Below are 19,156 nucleotides of genomic sequence, written 5' to 3'. Positions count from 1 at the left end.
CTTTTGACGGCATCAAACATATCACAAGTTCAGTAGAGCGGAAATAAACAGAGCCACCCACTGTCCCAGCCATAGAAACATAAATGAGAAATCATGGACCTTTAACGTATGGCTCTATGTCCACTGAGACCTGGTCTCTAGAAAAGGGCAGGAGACTGTACTCGTGCATTGGCCTTACTGAACAGTAATACCCCTTTTCCACACACGCTTCCAAACTGGGACAGACCCTTTTCATACCGAAGCGCCAACCCAGGTTGGATTCCCAGGTCACTGGATCTGGGTTATTTTTTTGGGAGCCTTTTCCAGTAAGCCACGACCCGGGTTATTGGAAAAGGGGCATTACACAAATGTATGATCACATTAGAAATGCTTTCTTACGCCAAGCACAACCCTCCAGACTCGAAGGTCCAGAGAACATCTTTTGAATACATCGAGTGGAGGTGGCACTGGCCAGTGAGCCAGATAGGTCTTATTAGGCCCCATCCATCCTCTCAGCAATGTGATAGGTCATGGCCATGCACACTTGAGTGTGGGCCATCAGTCATCTGAGCTCCCTCTAGATCAGACTAACATCAGATTAGGTTCAAGCAACCACTGACTGGAAGCAGCTGTCATTTTGGGACAAACCCAGAGATTGAAGGACAATTTAGTGACAGCCAACCAAATGAGTCTTCTAAAGCTCCTGGTGTAAACACACTGCAAACTGGCCTAAATATACTCTATAGACTGAACCTACATGTACAGTACAAGGTGATCCCAGTCTACATCTTCTAAAAGTTCCACCTATTTGCAAGAAATAGGGAAAAAAAAAAAAACCTCTCAGGACCAAGCAAGGCTCGTTACACTCTGTTGGTTTCAATACAACAGTATATATATATATATATATATATATATATATATATATATATATATATATATATATCAGAATTGTAGTTGTGTTAATAATAACAATTATTATTATTATAATTATTAGGTCTTTTTGACACTGAAGGTTTAGTAAAAGCTTCAAAAACACAGAATAAGTTTTAGGCATCCTCTAAAAGAAAGTTTCAAATACTAAATTGGGGAAAAAAAAACACTGAATAGCATTTAAACACGGTCTTTTCATAGCAGTTTTACAGCGGCTTACCTTCTTTCCAGATGCCGGGCTCCCGGCGTAGGTCTAATGACAGGCGTCGGGATTTCTGTCATTAGTACCTTGCCGGGATTTGACACCTGGGAAGCCGGCGGTTGGCATTGCGACCGTCGGCTTCCTGACTGCATCCCGTTTTACAGACAGACAGACAGAAGACATAACACAAGTATTATCTGTAGTACTCTCTGAGTAGGCAGCATGCGGACAGAGTTTTATTACTTACGTAGAAGAGGTTAGGTTATTTGTGTGTAATAGTGGTGTGATACATGGGATATATTGTATATTACTGCTGGGAGCTTGCAGTGTCTGGCTGCAATACCAGAGAAGACTATGCACCACTTCCCCACTATGCACCAAGTAGGCAACATGTGGCTACCCAGCTGTTGCAGAACTACAAGTAGCAGCATTTCCTGATCCTAATCCTCCATATCTAGCATTTGGATCATTTGTTTGCATCACCTGTGGGTTACTGCAGCCCATTAGTGGGGCCAGAGGATGAGCATAACACCACATTTTCCCCCCATCCTACCCATTTCCCCCCCATCCTACCCATTTCCACAAGTTCATTATAAAGCTCAGCAGTCTCGTTGTGGCCACACATGCTGCCATATTGGGCCAATTGTCCAACAGTGTTGGTGATAGCACAGCTTCTGTGGCCAGCATAAGAACCGGCTTAGGAAAGAAAATAATTCCAAAAGGGCGCTCTGTAACTGGTCCATAGATGACCGACAACTGAATGCACAGACAGCCTAGTATGCAGCAGCAACTGACCGTCTGACGTAAATCCACAGTCTCTCATTGGTTGGAAGTAGAAACTAACCAAGGGGAAACACCACTCACCATTCCAGCACTGTGGTTCCTAATCACCATCCTTCTCTGTGGGGTTTATGTATCAAGCTGGGAAAAGCGTGGAGAGGTGGACCAGTGAAGAAGTTGCCCATAGCAACCAACCAGCTTTGAAGTCGCATTTATCAAGTACAGTCTAGAAAATAATAGGTAGGAGCTGATTGGTTGCTATGGGCAACTACTCCACTGGCACACTTCTCCACACTATTCACTGCTTGATACATAAACCCCCATATCAGCAGTGATGGTTCCAGTCAGCAGCTCTCTCTATACCAGCAGTGTGGGTCCCAGTCTCCATCTCTCTCACTATACCAGCAGTGTGGGTCCCAGGCTCCATCTCCCTCACTATACCAGCAGTGCGGGTCCCAGGCTCCTTCCCTCACTATACCAGCAGTGTGGGTCCCAGGCTCCTTCCCTCACTATACCAGCAGTGTGGGTCCCAGGCACCTTCCCTCACTATAGCAGCAGTGTGGGTCCCAGGCTCTTTCCCTCGTATACCAGCAGTGTTGGTCCCAGGCACCTTCCCTCACTATAGCAGCAGTGTGGGTCCCAGACTCCTTCCCTCACTATACCAGCAGTGTGGGTCCCAGGCTCCTTCCCTCACTATAGCAGCAGTGTGGGTCCCAGGCTCCTTCCCTCACTATAGCAGCAGTGTGGGTCCCAGGCTCCTTCCCTCACTATAGCAGCAGTGTGGGTCCCAGGCTCCTTCCCTCACTATAGCAGCAGTGTGGGTCCCAGGCTCCTTCCCTCACTATAGCAGCAGTGTGGGTCCCAGGCTCCTTCCCTCACTATAGCAGCAGTGTGGGTCCCAGGCTCCTTCCCTCACTATAGCAGCAGTGTGGGTCCCAGGCTCCTTCCCTCACTATAGCAGCAGTGTGGGTCCCAGGCTCCTTCCCTCACTATAGCAGCAGTGTGGGTCCCAGGCTCCTTCCCTTACTATAGCAGCAGTGTAGGTCCCAGGATCCTTCCCTCACTATAGCAGCAGGGCAGGTTCAAGCCTTGCAGTCTCTCAATGTCAGACACTGGGCTCTCTATGAACAGACATGAAATCAGAGAGATGGGATGAAAGCAGAAGGAAGACATTTACCTTTAAGTGTAACATAAAACAGCATTTGACCTGCCAGGATTATTGCATCACACCTTGTGCACGCATACTGTATGCCTGCTCTTACCTGCACAATTCCCATTTACACATGAAAGATAAACGTTTACAAAAGGATGAGATGTATATTAAGACTAAAGTATGTATGTGGCCAAGCTCTCACTGCAGCCAGATGAAACCTTAAGCTGGGTGCACACTAAACGATGTGTAACCAGCGCGAGGTCACTAGCGACGGGACCCAGCAGGACGAAATGAACAATTTGTTGTTCCGATGCGTCGGAAAAGGGTCAAATAGTTTATAAAATCGTCTAGTGTGTACCCAGCATAAATATATTTAGAAATAAGGAAATGTATGAGGTCCCCCACACCTTTCTAAGACGCTAAACGTGTTATTTATACCCGTTTTCCACCAAAATGCCATTTCCAACCCATGTCAAACCCCTTTTATACCCCTTGACATCAAAGTCCCGAGTCTGACCAGGGATTGGAATAAGTTTCCAACCCGGATCAGACCAGGGACAGACCCCCTTTTACACTGCGGCGCCGACCCGCACCATTCACACCAGAGCCGGGTCCAACACTGACCCGGCTCTCCGGCGCAGGTGAGCATATCTTCTTACCCTTCCCCTCCGCGACCCCCTTACCTTACTCCGAAGCGGTCCGGAGGCACGGAGGCGGGTGGGGTGCGCTGCTCCGTTCTGATCGGCCCGCCAGTGGATGCTTGGAGGTGTCATCTCCAAGCGCCACTGAAGCCGGCCAATTGGGCGGCATGCGGCGCGACCCGGGTCATCGTGCCCTGGGTCACGCCGTTTACACTGTCGGGTGACACAGGAATGACCCGTGCTCAACCCTGCAATCCAGTCAAGTCGGATCCCTGAAGATGACAATCTCTGAGCGCACCTTTTAGCTCCAATAAGCAGGTTTTACCGTGATCCAGGTCGCACTGTTCACACTGCACCATTACTTACCAGGGTCGGATTCCCGGGTAACATGGTCCGGGTCATTTTTCTCAGACCCTTTCACACCAAATCTCCACTTGGGTTATCGTGGAAATAACCCAGGTTAAAAAAAGTTTGGTGGAAAAGGGGTTATGAACCAGAAGCAGCCAACACAAAAGCCCTAAACAAGGATGCTATCAACTTGCCTCTAGGCAATCCGATTAACATGATAAAACAGTGTAATGTGCTACCATCCCCTTCTAAAATTAAAAAAAAACCAAAACATCCTATTCCCTTTTAAAAGCTAACTTTACGTTTATGGAATTAATTTCCTTATAAGTTAAATATCACCCATAACTTCTCTATGATCATTATATATAGTAGAAAACCTGTGCAATGCATCAAGAACCAGGTATCGTCATTGAGTTTGAATGGAGCAGCACAAACGGAGATTTGCACAACTCTGTTCATACCTAACAAGGTCTAGCTTGTGACGCTGCGGCTGACCCAGATAGATGGCAGCAACTTCAGGAACATAAGTCTTGCACAGTATATAGAACATAACTATAGGGAAGGTTGGGGGTTACATTTGCAAAATAAATCGTTAGGTCAGAGGTTCCCAAACTCCGCAATTCCAGTCCAGGTTTTAAGGATATTCATGCTTGAGCACAGGTGACTTAATTAGCACCTCAGTAGTAAATTTGATTAATCCATCTGGGCTCAAGCATGGATATCCTTGAAACCTGAACTGCAAAGGTGGAGTTTGGAAACCTCTGCCTTAAGGTTGGCTACACACTTGTACGACCGACAATCGTGCCAATGGAGGGGGGATTTCCCTTTGCCTCGCTCCAAAAGGAGATTGCAGGTACACTCTTAAAAGATTTAATGAATGACAGAACAATCACTGTACCGTCCTTCAATAATATGTACTGCCTCGTATGCGATATTGTGTTATTGGCTGAGCAGCACAGCCAACTACACAGTATCGCATCCGACCCACGGGAGTGCGCAGTCGGGCATCCACACTGCACAATATGCCCGATCTGTTGTTCCAATTTGTCCAAATCAGGCCGATATCATGCAAGTGTGTACCTACCCTAGGTTTTGTTTTGCAGATGTAACCCTAAGGGTGGGTTCACATCTCAACGACTTGTAAATGGACCGATTTTACATCCAATTTCCCTTGAGGCCAGAACATCCGATATTGAGCATATACACTGTGCTATATCGTATATGATTTATCGATGCTCCCGTACGATCCCTGGTAACATATGATGTCAAAATTGGCTAAATCAAACAGACATATCGTCTGGCCATCCACACTACACGATTGGCACCTAATCGCATGCTATATCTTCTGGTTGGCTGTGCAGCACGGCTGACCAGAAGACGTTGCATAGGACCCGAGGGAGCGCGCAATAGTGCGTACACACTAGCCAATATGCACTATTTGTTTTGCTGATAAGCCAAATCGTGCCGTTATCGGCCAAGTGTGTATCCGACCTTGGACTGCAGATCTCCATAAAAGCAGAGTTTCCCTTTAAACTTATCTGGGGAATCTACCATCATTGCTTTCCATTAATAGGCCTGGCTGCCCTCACATAATCATGTTGTTATATAGATATTTTATTATGATATGTAAAGTGGCTGCAATGTTAGGTCTCATTGTACAGCAATATGTAATATATGATCTCTTTAAAAACAGAGGCCAAAAGAAGCAGTGCAAAAAAGTTAAATATACATCAATATAATCTCATACAAATTCCTAAATACTAATGGTGCATACACACGGTCAGATTTTCTGTCAGATTTGAACGATAACGATTTTAAAAATCGTTCAATCGTTCATATCTGAAAGAAAATCTGACGTGTGACCGCAACGATGAACGACGCACGTTCCCGATTGTCAGATAACGATATCTGACATCTGATGTGTTTGCAATCATATTTGGTCGAATTCATTCATTTTAATACAGTCTGAAATCATTCAATCGTTTGTAAAATAATTCAAATTGTTGGTAAAAATCGTTAAATCGTTCATCTGACATATCTGACCATGTGTATGCACCAAAACTTTCTTTCACAATGAAGTCTTTACAAGCCATATAAATGATTGAACACATTATTAAAGCTATAACGTAAAAAACAATTATTCGGTAATGAGTACATAGGGCACAGTGCCCGTCCAGTCAGCTGGTTCTTCATCAGATGGTCCAAGGCTAACACACCATACATCCAAATTTCAGTAGGGTTTCCTCTTATTCACTGAAAACCACGTGTGTACAGAAAGCCGTATTTAAATTTTTTTTAATTAAGATGTATGATTAGACACTAGGGATAAAACCATGTACAGTAAATAATTATTTGAGGGAATGGGAATAAAGTCCTATTTACATGATAAGATTCCCAACAATATTCCAGACACAACAGTCACAATAACATGAATAAAAGTGTCCAGGACACGTTCTTACCTTCCCTGGCTTTTAGCAGGACAGTATTGGCCACAATATTCTCTAGCTCCATTGTTTCCCGGAATTAGACGCTTGTCGGGAGAATCATTCACCATACGGGGCGATTCTCATTGGGAATAGTGTTATATCCCAGATAATGCCAGGAGCAGCGGGCATGAAAAGTGAGTTTTATGGTTCCAATTTATTCGCATGAGCTGGTGCAATGGCCGCAGGAATTAAAAGAAAATGTATGGAATAGGCTCCAAAAATTGGGATATATATAGAGAGAGGTTCTCCTGAGATAAACAGATGGATCTGTTCCAAGTTTCTTACTGTCAGTAATGTTTGCAATAAAATATATATATATGTATATTTAGTATAAAAAGCAGACAGACCGAGGGCATGAATGGGAGACAGCAATGGGCCAGTGTGTCACATGGACTGTGGTTCTCTCATCATGCTGGCCAGTCTCTGGCTGCTGGGTTGTACATGGCAGAGGGGGGGGCACCAGGCTGCCGGGGTAACAGGGGGCGATGGCTCAGGGACAGGCCCTCTGGCTGCACAGATCCCGGGGAAATAACTTATGTGGAGGCGTTGGAAGGAGCCCCATAGCCAGCAGCAGCAGCAGCAGCAGGGGGGGGTATTCGCGGCGGTCACAGGGCTGTGTGCGAAGGTCGGGACTCCTCTCCAGTGATGCTCCGGCTCCGGGACTGTACTGGCACTGCTGGGGCCCCCCCACGCCTGCGGATCCCCGGGGCAGCAGGAAGTAACATGGGACTGGAGGAGGATAGCGCTGCTACTGCTGCTGAGCGGCCCACACCGGGCGGGGCCTGCTGCCTGACGTCACGCCGGAGGGGGGTGATGGGAAATGTAGTCCGCTGAGGGTGCGCCGGCGAGGGAATATAGAGGGGGAGATGTATTCAATCTTGGAGAGAGAGAGAAAGAGAAGACGAGTGGAGATAGAGAGCCAATCAGCTGCTGTCATTTCTCATACACAGCCTGTAACGTGACAGGTGCTGACTGGTTGGCATTGGCACTTTATCTCTCTCCAAGACTTGGTACATCAGAGAGTGCTGTCACGCTGCCAGGGCGATGATGCTGGGACTTGTAGTTCCACAGCAGCTGAAGGTATCTGAAAAGGCTATTGCCTGAGTGCACCTCCCAGACTACAGGATGCTCATAGGGAAGGTCTCATACATTCCCCAGGGAATCATGCCCCTATGTGTTCTCAGTATTAGGGACATTATTATAGGGCAGGATACAATGCCAGCTATCAGGTACGGGATGTGGTCACTAGGTCAACAAACACTATGTCCACAGTGAGTATGGCGACATGACAATGCCAGCTCCGGGATGCCAGCATAGGTGTATACTGCTACTTAGAGTATTTTAACCGTGCGGGTGTTAAAATAACCTTAACCATGCCACCGTCATGCAGAAAGCCGTAACACCCACACCGTCAAAATGCTCTTAGCAGCTTTACACCCAGGTCGGTATCCTGGCCACGGCGTTGTTATGGCGACATATTATGGACATAGGGCCTGATTCTGAGTTGTAGGCAATGGCGATGTTCACATATGTGAGCGATTATTTGACACTGTGCAATAAAATGTCTGCAAACTCCTACGACGCCTGCGTTACACAGATTGGATGCACAATATGTGCTGTTGGAATCGGGACAGACAGTATCAGTAGTGTGGCAGAATAGTGATGGGCATTCCTGGGCAGTGGCCACTGTCTTGCAATGCACAGATAATTGGTCCTTTCAGTGGGCGTATTGTGGGATTGTCACAGGGGTGTCAATGCAGGCGGCTATGATCACAACCACCAGGATAGGAGGTCAGGGTCAGAAACTGCACTTGCTATAGGGCTGGTGGAAAATCTGATTGTGGGTCATAAGGACACACCAACCAGTATTACAGTATGAACAGGAGCTAAAAGTGGCTGTCTCAGTCCTTGCACATTCGGCCTCATGGATGTACACACGTAAATAAAGATGGCCATTGATGACTTATAACCATCGATAGTCGATGGCATTTGGTTTATACATCGATGGTGCAACACTGATGCCACACCATCAATAGTGGTTCCCCAATGTTTAGAAAACATCGGTCGGCGCAGGTCCAAAGGAGCCTCAGAATCAGGCCTATAGGGAGTGTGGAACTGCCTTACTGAACCTATTAGTACAGTGGTTCTCAATCATTTCCAACCTGGGTATCCCTTTACAGGCCATTTGCATTATTTTCACACAAAGCAACACATTTGTCATGAATATATCTGCTATTAGATCAAATGTTTAGGCACCACTATATGTAAAATCAATATATGTACTATAAAGAAGATTAAAATAATATAAATATATATCCAAGAATACAATTGTATAGGTGCATACACACACAACGATTTAGTAAATGAACGATTTTAGTAAACGATTTTCGTTCATTTTTTCCAAGGGAAAAATGAACGAAAATAGTTTACTAAAATCTTTCATTTACTAAATGTAATGAACAATTTTTGCATATTACCATACTGAAAATCGTTGAGTTGGTCAGTCTGACTGAACTACAAACGTGAACACGCATGAACGATGATCTTTCATCGTTTTAACTCAATAAGTGAACGATATAGTTATCAATAATCGTTCAAAAAATTGTTGTGTGTATGCACCTTATGTATTTATTTCTCACATACTGTCATATTAAATATGTGAAACTGACAATTGAGATGAGTGGTTTGGTTTTGGCTCAGACCGTCCCAGCAAGTTTGGATCTCAGAACGAGGCAATACGTCATCTTTCATGGACAAAAAGTCATCTTGGGCCTGAATCAGAGGTAGACTCAGTGTCGATATTTGGGCATGCGTGAAAAACCCACAAGCACCGCCTCGCTGTGACTTTAGACGCACCATCGTCTCAAGATCAAAGCTTGTAGCTGCCCTATAGCAGGAGGAACTTCCCCGTCTAAACATCACGTCCTGCATCAGAGCTACAATCTTGTTAGACACAGTTGCCGTCAGCGGCACGCCTGCCACCCCCATTACCTTCCAGGAAAATCCTTCATGCAATTGTGATCTGCCTCCCCCAGCATTTAACATTGGGACACATGCACAGTGCGTCTCTGACACAGGCGCAGAGATGAAACATCAGTCGCCGTTGTCTTCATGAGTCATGTTGCACAGTGATATGCTAAATACAGTATCATTTATCATTTACTATATTTAGACCTTTTTTCTAGGGTCAACAGTGCAAATGGTATTATATATTGACCATTTGCACTGTTGACCCTATTTGTGTGTCGACCATTTGTACCTGTTGACTTTTTGTCTGTCTACCATCTGTTGTGGATCTATTGAGTGTCTATTTAAACACCGTTGATCTTCTATACCACACCCAGAATTAAATGCCTCCCCTACTGTACACAATAGGGAATGCTTATTTTATTCTGTACTACATAGGTGATAATATATTGTCTATGGTGGTCTACATAGGGAATAATGAATCACTTATAGTAACACGTACAGGTGATTATGCAACCCTTACAGTGGGCTACATAGGGGATAATGGGCCTGATTCAGAGCCGCTCGTAAGCGGCAGTACGCTCGTTCCGAGCGATGTTCGCACTTCTGCACATGCGTACGGATCATAATACGCATGCGCAAACCAGTCAGTGCGTCCGAAAACGTTTGTTCGCTATATAGCGAATGCCTGCTACTTTGAGTGACAGGATGAGGCGTATGTGGGTGGTAACAGGGGAAGGTGCTTGAAAACGGGGAATGGAGATCAGAATGCAGGCGTGCTTAAAGGTCAAACGGGCGTTTTATGGGTGTGCATAATTAATACAGCAGCGTCATTGACCACGTCACTGGGTTATTTTATAGTCAGAACTGCTCGCAAGATTGTGGTAGGAAAAAGCAACCACAAGAATAGCGAGCAGTTCATACGCTGGTCGATGTACTCGATTAATCTAATAAATAGCGGACATGACGTAGGATGCGAACGGCCAGGGGGCGTAGTTATCCAAAAAACGACCACAAGATTTGTTCGCTCGTTCAGACATGGAGGCGTAAACAGACCGCAAAGAGCGAACAGTTCATTTGAATAGCCACCCCCTTTTCCTGAACGACCATCCGCAAATAGCGTCCGGCTCTGAATCAGGCCCAATGTAGCCTCTACTACAGCAGTGGTTCTTAATCTTTTTTAATATGCCCTAAAGCAGCTACAGAACTTACTGAGGAACTACTATCTGTCCATATGGGGGCAACATAAAATCATTCCGGCGGCACCCCCCCTCCCCTACCTCTTACCTAAGCGGCAGCCGTGGACTGTGCTCTATACTAATAGGCTGCACAGCCTCTTCACTGCGGTGTTCTAACTTAAAGATCGCACATTACACCTCCTCCTCCTCCGTGCAGTGCAGGGGCTGTGCAGTCTATTGCTATAAATAACAGGCCCTGACAGTCCACGTCCGCTGCTCCTTTAAAATGTGTTGTTGTTTTTTTTTTTCGGGGGGGGGGGGAGGGAGGCAAGCCGCCCCGTTCCACCACCCATGTCAATATCCCATCCCCCTCCACAGCTTGGCTACAAGTTTCAGTATTATTACTGCTGTCTGTAACCTCCTGAATTTCTTCTCTAAGACCGGGGCGTATCCTCTTCTAAATTCCACTTCAAACGATGGCTTATTAGCCATTTATCCATGACAAAGGGTTTACAACAAGCATAGAAAAAGTCATATTCACTACAGTGACCTCTGACAGGCAGCGAGGTTGTGACGAAGCATGGAACTTTCCACGTCGCATTTGGTGAGAAGACATTATGGGTCATGTTGAATCTTGCCAGATGAATTTTAATTTGTACATGCAAATTGAGGACCACCAATAATTTCTGCCATTCCGCAGTTTAATCTTGCAGAATCTTAGTATTCCACAGAAACACTGTTTTATGGTACACTATATGGACAAAATTATTTGGAAGCCTGACCATTACACCAAAAGGGACTGTAATGACACTGTATTCAAATACATATACTATAATATAGAGGTGGTCCCCCTTTTTGCACATATAACAGCTTCCATTCTTCTTGGAAGGCTTTCCACAATATTTTGGAGTGTTTCTGCAAGAATTTGTGCCCACTCATTCTGTAGAGCATTTATGAGGTCAGACAATGATGTTGGATGAGAAGGCCGGGCTCACAATCTCCGTTCCAGTTCTTCCCAAAGGTGCCCGATGGGGTTGAGGTCAGGGCTCTGTGCGGGCCAGTTAAGTTCTTCCACACCAGACTCGTCAAACCATGTCTGTAAAGTCCTTGCTTTGTGCACTGGGGCACAGTCATGTTGGAATAGAAAAGGGCCTTCCCCTTGCTTCCACAATGTTGGAAGCATAGCATTGTCCAAAATGTCTTGGTATGCTGAAGCATTACAATTGCCCTTCACTGGAGATAAGGGTCCTAGCCCAAACCCTGAAAAACAGCCCCATACATTATCCCCCCTCCACCACCAAACTTCACAGTTGGCACAAGTCAGGCAGGTTACATTCTTCCGGCATCTGCCAACCCAGACTCACCCATCTGACTGCCAAACAGAGAAGTGTGATTCGTCACTCCACAGAACACGTTTCCACTGCTCCACAGTCCAGTGTCGGTGTGCTTTACACCACTCCATCTGACGCTTGGCATTGGACATGGTGATGTAAGGCTTGCATGCAGCTGCTCAGCCATGGAAACCCATTCCATTAAGCTTCCGCCACACAGTTTTTGTGCTTACAAAAATGGCAGTGGAAGTTTGGAACCCTTCAGCTATGGAATCAGCAGAGCGTTTTACACAACATGCGCATTAACAGTCGTTGACCCCACTCTGAGATTTTACGTGGTCTTCCACTTCGTGGCTGAGTTGCTGTTGTTCCTAAATGCTTCCACTTTCTAATAATATCACTTACAGTTGACCATGAAATATCCAGCATTGATGAAATTTCACAAACCATCTTATTGCAAAGGTGGCATCCTATCACAGGACCACGCTGGAAGTCACTGAGCTCTTCAGAACGACACATTTTGTATCACAAATGTTTGCAAATGGAGACTGCCATGGCTAGGTGCTTGATTTTATACACCAGTGGCAACGGGCCTGGCTCAAACACCTCAATTCAATAATTAACAGGTGTGGCTAAATACTTTTGTCCATATAGTGTATATTATATAGGGAATAATGTATTCTATACAGCAGATCAGAGTTTTCCAAAGTCCACTATTAAGCTGGCCACATATCTAAAGATTATCTGTCCAACCAACTAGTTGATTGGATGGAATGAAAATCTGTAACGTATGGGAGTAACTGATGATCAGCAATTTGCTCCTAAATGCCAAAAAACAGATGAAAATGGTCGGTCAGACAATTTTTTACATCGAAAGTGGTCCCACACTGATTACGTGATAGTGATCTTAAACCTGAGGTGTTGGATATTCTTAATATGTATATAATATAATATAGCTTTTAAGCCTATATAACTCCAATAGTTATTAAATATTTCTAATTTCCGGAGGTGCCCCCAGACTTAGTTGTTTCAGTAATATATATTTCACAACAGAAGGGAAGAGGAAAAGAGAAAAGGGAAAAGAAAGCAACTATTTCTGGTCTGGTGCACTAACAGGCTTACACATATGTAAATCTTATCTCCTCAGGAAAATTAATTAAAATGTAACTTTTATTAGGTATTAATAAAATATGATGTGTCCAATGTTGTCAAATAAAGGCGAAATATAAAATGAAATAAAGTAAAGTAAGAAAAAGTAGGATATATTGAAAATAAGTAATTAAAACACCTCCTGTGTCTGCCGGATATAAATGACCATGATTTTTATACACTGCATATGGATGGCACAATCGTGATGGGATGCATAGATCTGCGATATATAAAATATCTCTATGAATATAAGTGCACAAGCCTCACCATATATCTTAAATAGTATTACTCATTTATCCTAAATGGATGGTTATATTAAATTCAGCCCAAGTTTCTAGATATTGTAGAAAATATTCTCACAAGGTACTTAGTGTCCTGTGTATATTTAAATAGATACAATGTTTTCATGTGAATCGACACCAAGTATCTAGTTTGTCGTGTGAGGACTGATAGATACATTTGGATATATAGTTGTTGTGATTCTCATATATCATGACACTATCTGAGCCAGATACGGTGATAAGGGGTTAACATCTGTGAGGGTAACCGCACAGAAATCCCCCACACTTATGCACCCCTCAAACACTGGATAATGATCTCTTAATGAAGCACATAAATATCTATACATATAAATATATTGAGGAATAATATTAGGCAGAGAATCACAGTCGCTCTTATATCTGCTCAATATATTTATATGTATAGATATTTATGTGCTTCATTAAGAGATCATTATCCAGTGTTTGAGGGGTGCATAAGTGTGGGGGATTTCTGTGCGGTTACCCTCACAGATGTTAACCCCTTATCACCGTATCTGGCTCAGATAGTGTCATGATATATGAGAATCACAACAACTATATATCCAAATGTATCTATCAGTCCTCACACGACAAACTAGATACTTGGTGTCGATTCACATGAAAACATTGTATCTATTTAAATATACACAGGACACTAAGTACCTTGTGAGAATATTTTCTACAATATCTAGAAACTTGGGCTGAATTTAATATAACCATCCATTTAGGATAAATGAGTAATACTATTTAAGATATATGGTGAGGCTTGTGCACTTATATTCATAGAGATATTTTATATATCGCAGATCTATGCATCCCATCACGATTGTGCCATCCATATGCAGTGTATAAAAATCATGGTCATTTATATCCGGCAGACACAGGAGGTGTTTTAATTACTTATTTTCAATATATCCTACTTTTTCTTACTTTACTTTATTTCATTTTATATTTCGCCTTTATTTGACTACATTGGACACATCATATTTTATTAATACCTAATAAAAGTTACATTTTAATTAATTTTCCTGAGGAGATAAGATTTACATATGTGTAAGCCTGTTAGTGCACCAGACCAGAACTAGTTGCTTTCTTTTCTCTTTTCCTCTTCCCTTCGGTCGGTCAGACAAGTTTGTTAAATGTTTGATCTAAACAATTTGTTCAAACAAAAGTTTTTGTCCATTTTCCGGCATTTGGGAGCAAATTGCTGATTGTCATTTGCTTTCATACTTTACCAGATTTTCATTCCAACCAATCAACTAGTTGGACAGATAATCTTTAGAAGTGTGGCCAGCTTTACAGTCCATGCTTGAGTCTAGATGGTTAAATAAAATTGACTGAAGTACTAATTAAGTCACCTGTGCTCAGTCACAGATATCTATAAAACCCAGACTGTAATGGCAGAGTTTGGGAAACGCTGCAGTAGACTGTTATTATAACTGTATATTTATTTATGTATTATGCCATTCAGTATAGTTATCCCTATATAGTCTACTGTAGAGGATATATTATTCTCTATGTGGGGAATTCAATGCGCTATTGCATAGCGTCGGGAGGGACTCCCGCAGCTATTAAATACACCGCGCTGTTTGGGCATGCTAAGGATTTCTTCTCGCACTCCCCTGGGGATGCGAAGAGAAATCCGACCAAAGTGCCGGGTGTGCGGCTGTTTTTCTACATAGAGAGGCGGTAACAGGCGCACGCCCAGCCCTTTGCTCAGAGAATGCCAGTTACCCCGCCTTAACAAGAGTGTTAAGGGCAATAACCGGCATTCTCTGACCACACAGCGCCCTGAATTGAATAGCGCCGGGAGCTATTCAATTTGCGTTGAATTGAATCGCCCCCTATGTAGTCCACCATAGGGAATATATTATTCCCAATTGACTATACCATAGTGTATCCTTAAAACCTGGACTGTAATGGCAGAGTTTCGGAATCTCTGTCATGGTGTATCCTTTATGGTAGGCTAAGCAAGGAAAATTCTATACAGTAGACTATAACAGGAAATTGCATTATCTACCAACTTAATGACCATAAGGTTTTAGCCCCTTCCTGACCAGAGTAATTGTTTTGTTTTGGCTAATTTTTTTATAATTTTCTTGCAGAAAAAAACTATAGCTTTGTGTTTGGTAGCATACGGCAATCATTTTATTTCATGGGATTTGCCTAGGAAAAAAATAGACAGAAAATTAAAACACTAAAAAAAAAAAAAAAAAAAAAACTTTTTTTTACCGATTCTTCTCAAAGCTACTTTTAAGTTACTAGAGCAACCCCAGATATGTACCCCAAGTAGGATACACAATGTACACTTACAGGGGCCCAAAACAAAGTTAAACATTTAGGTGTATATTGGGAGCGAATAAATCTTCTGGATGGGTGTAATGGGCCCCATGGATGGATTGCCGCGATCCCGCAACCCGGCATCGCAGAAATCCAACATGTTGGATTTTCCCAACTTGACGATCGCGATCAAAAAAATCATCAAATCGGGGACATTTAACATATAGTATGTAATATTTCAGCGATCCTGCGACAGATTGCTGACCATCAATGTGGGCCGGCGTTTCCACCCGGCAGATCGGCATTTCCCATCGCGTTGCAGGATCGCGGAAATACCGGGCAGATGTATGGACACCTTAAGGCCAGACAAATTCTGCATAACATTCATCCGTGTGTGCTTGTTTTTATATGCTTTATATGTAACACTAGTGCAGAGGTTCTCAAACTCGGTCCTCAGGACCCCACACAGGTCAGGTCTTGACACATTTTAAAAGATCCACAGGTGGAGCTAATTATTTCATCTGTGATACTGTGAGGAGACATGGAAAACGTGCACTGTGCAAAACGTGTCCTTTACAGAGAACGGGTGACTTAAAAAAAAAATAAAAAAAAAATTTACAACTTTTATATAGGGGGGCGGGTTACCAGAGTAAAGCTGCGTACACACGGTACGACGATATGAACGATAACGTTCATCGTTAAATATCTCATAGCATTAATTTTTATGCAACCAATGAACGACCCACGATGCGCGTTCCCGCATGGATGATAACGATATCGTTGGTCTGCCATGCATGTCTTGTGTGTGTGGATGAACTATATAATTCATCCAACACACCAGGAAATACAAGGGCGATCGCTCAGCGATATTGTTTGCTGAACAGATCGTCCTGTGTGTATGCACCATAAAGGGAGACATGCGCCATGCCCTGAGACCCCGCCCCCCTGCATTTGTGCAGCAACAGATCACTAGTAAAAGTGATCCAATACTAGCTGACATAACCATTTAGATATAGCTCAGAAATGATCCATCAACGCAGAGCTAAAGGAAAGCGCAGGGTAGGGTAAAGGCATCACTGGATTTCCATGGCAACCCCAATTAAAAATTGGGTATTTAGAGAAATGTATCAAACCTTCTAAAGAATGAACAAGCAACCAATCAGCTTCTAGCTATCATATCAAGTACAGTCTAAAAATGCTAGCTAGATGCTGATTAGTTGCTAGGGGCAACAGCTCCATAAATTTTCTTCTGATGCTGGTACTATATAGCTTTCTTATGGTGTATACACACGGTCAGATTTTTCTTCAGATCTGAATGATAACTATTTAAAAATGTGTTAAATCATTCATATCTGAAGGAAAATCTGACTATGCGTACACACTAGATGATATGCTCCCTGAGCGATATCGTCTAGTGTGTCCCTGGCAGGGTGTGCTCAATGTCGTTCATGACATTGAGCACACCCGCTGAACGATATCATTAACGATATCGTTCAGCGCCGGGCTCTCTCCCCCATTCCCCAACATGCAGCAACCTGACAATATCGTAACGTTGGCCTGCATGTTTGCCCGATGAATGATAAAGACGAACGACCTGTAGGAACACGCATCGTTCATCGTTATTGTTCATCATTTAGGTTAAAAAAATGGATGATAAAGTGAACGACTGAACGATATCATTATCGTGAAGTCGTCCACTTTAAATCGCCCAGTGTGTACGCACCTATAATCTGACATGTCTGAACGATGAACGATGCGCATTCCCGATGGTCAGATAACGATATCTGACATTTGATGTGTTTTGCAGTCAGATTTGAACGATTCCATTCATTTTAATGCAGTCAAAAATCATTCATAGGTCAAATCATTCATCTGACAAATCTGACCGTGACAAATTATATATTGTTCAGTCCATCTGGCAGTGTGTACACGCAATATATCTGTGAACGTCTTTCACAAATATACTGCATTGGCCATGCTGCACAGCCAATGCAATATATCTGGACATGTCTTTCACAGAATCGGTATGAAATGCCATCGGCTGATTAGACGCTGGATGAAATACAGACGCTAGAAGACTGAAGGCTCTACATCCCGACTGGGGCTGGCATGTACCCTAACCCTCCCGTCTCCCCTCCTAACCCTAACCTCTCCCTGATTGTGCCTACCCCCCCCCCCCTTCCAGCACCCTAAACCTATGCCTTTACGGGGGGTGCCTAACACTAACCCTCCCCCCACAACTAACGCTAACCCGTCCCCGCTTACCTTCATTACCGGCGGCCTGCATTCCAGCCGCCGGTAACATAACTACATCCCCTCTTTGACATCTGCTTGTGTGTACACACGACTGACCAATCCATATGCCAACCATAATGATATCACAGCTGGCCAAACAGATCAAACAGCCGATTGGTAAGCGTGTATGTATACCTTGCCAAATCATTAGATCAGGCGGCTGGGTCTAACAATTTGTCATTTAAGTGTGTAACCTACATAAGTCTCCATTATGAAGACCTGTTGGGTGATGCAGTAGCCACAAAATCAGTGTAATTTCCAACTGAACAATTTGTAGGCAAAAAATTATGTATTTCCACCCACAGCCAGAGATGCATTCCAATAGTAGCATATGTATTAAGTTTATGCCAGGCGCATGGCACAGGCACTTACATTACACTTGTGCCCTTGCTGTGAACAATTTCCTTTAGGTTTAAGTAATGTATTCTCTATTAGGCATCAAACTATAAAAATCTGTCCAATACAGCAGAACAACTCCCCATTTCACATACAAGATGCTCACAAAAGTATAATCTATGACCAAATGCCAGAGAAAGCACCAATCAGCATCAACTGAGCGTTTGCAAACAGGCAATCATAGTGCTTTCATCATCATCGCCCGATATTTGTACCTGTTCACTGACCACCCCCAAAAAATTATTTCCCAGGCATACTGTATATGCATCTATTTCCTTGATCTGCATCCGTTTGCAATTGCACGTGCATTGGAATGGACCTGACCCATCCATCCAGGAACAAGTGGCAGAATAGTGCAAAACTGTTGGACGTACATGCACGAGTCCCATCTCCTGGGAATATGCAGTACGGAATCATGCAACTAGCATTGTACTCAGGCCCTGATTCAGAGTCGGTCGCTCTGACAGAGCGCTCGCTCTGAATCAGGGCCGGTCTTTTTTGTTTTTTTAGAACGGCCTCCTGGCCGCTCGCATAGCTGTGGTGACCATTCACAGCTATAGCGAGCGGCCAGGAAGATGGTTGCGATGGTCAAGACCATTGCGACCATCGGGCTTGCGACGAGACCTTTGTGGTAGGGTCTCGTTGCCACAAGCCCCAGAGAGATTTCGGCTCTAACAGAAATCTCTCCCACTGACATAACTCGTGATGTCAGTGGGGCCAGCCCCAAACGGAGGCGTTCACA

General features: G+C 43.8%; 1 protein-coding gene across 2 annotated transcripts in view; it reads right to left on the bottom strand.

Annotated features, from left to right (window-relative positions):
* The window catches only part of LOC148515124 (G protein-coupled receptor kinase 5-like), a 62,763-nt gene extending 55,465 nt beyond the window's left edge, over window positions 1–7,298 (bottom strand). For both annotated transcript variants that reach the window (XM_088480383.1, XM_088480384.1), the window contains exon 1: window positions 6,493–7,298. In XM_088480383.1, the coding sequence (XP_088336509.1) occupies window positions 6,493–6,544 (52 nt within the window). In that variant the 5' untranslated portion in view covers window positions 6,545–7,298. The remainder of the gene's footprint in view (window positions 1–6,492) is intronic.
* Window positions 7,299–19,156: the final 11,858 nt, after the last annotated feature.

The sequence above is a fragment of the Taudactylus pleione genome, unplaced genomic scaffold, assembly GCF_031769625.1.
Source record: "Taudactylus pleione unplaced genomic scaffold, aTauple2 ptg000253l, whole genome shotgun sequence".
NCBI lineage: Eukaryota > Metazoa > Chordata > Amphibia > Anura > Myobatrachidae > Taudactylus > Taudactylus pleione.
This window is presented reverse-complemented; position numbering and strand designations above follow the sequence as displayed.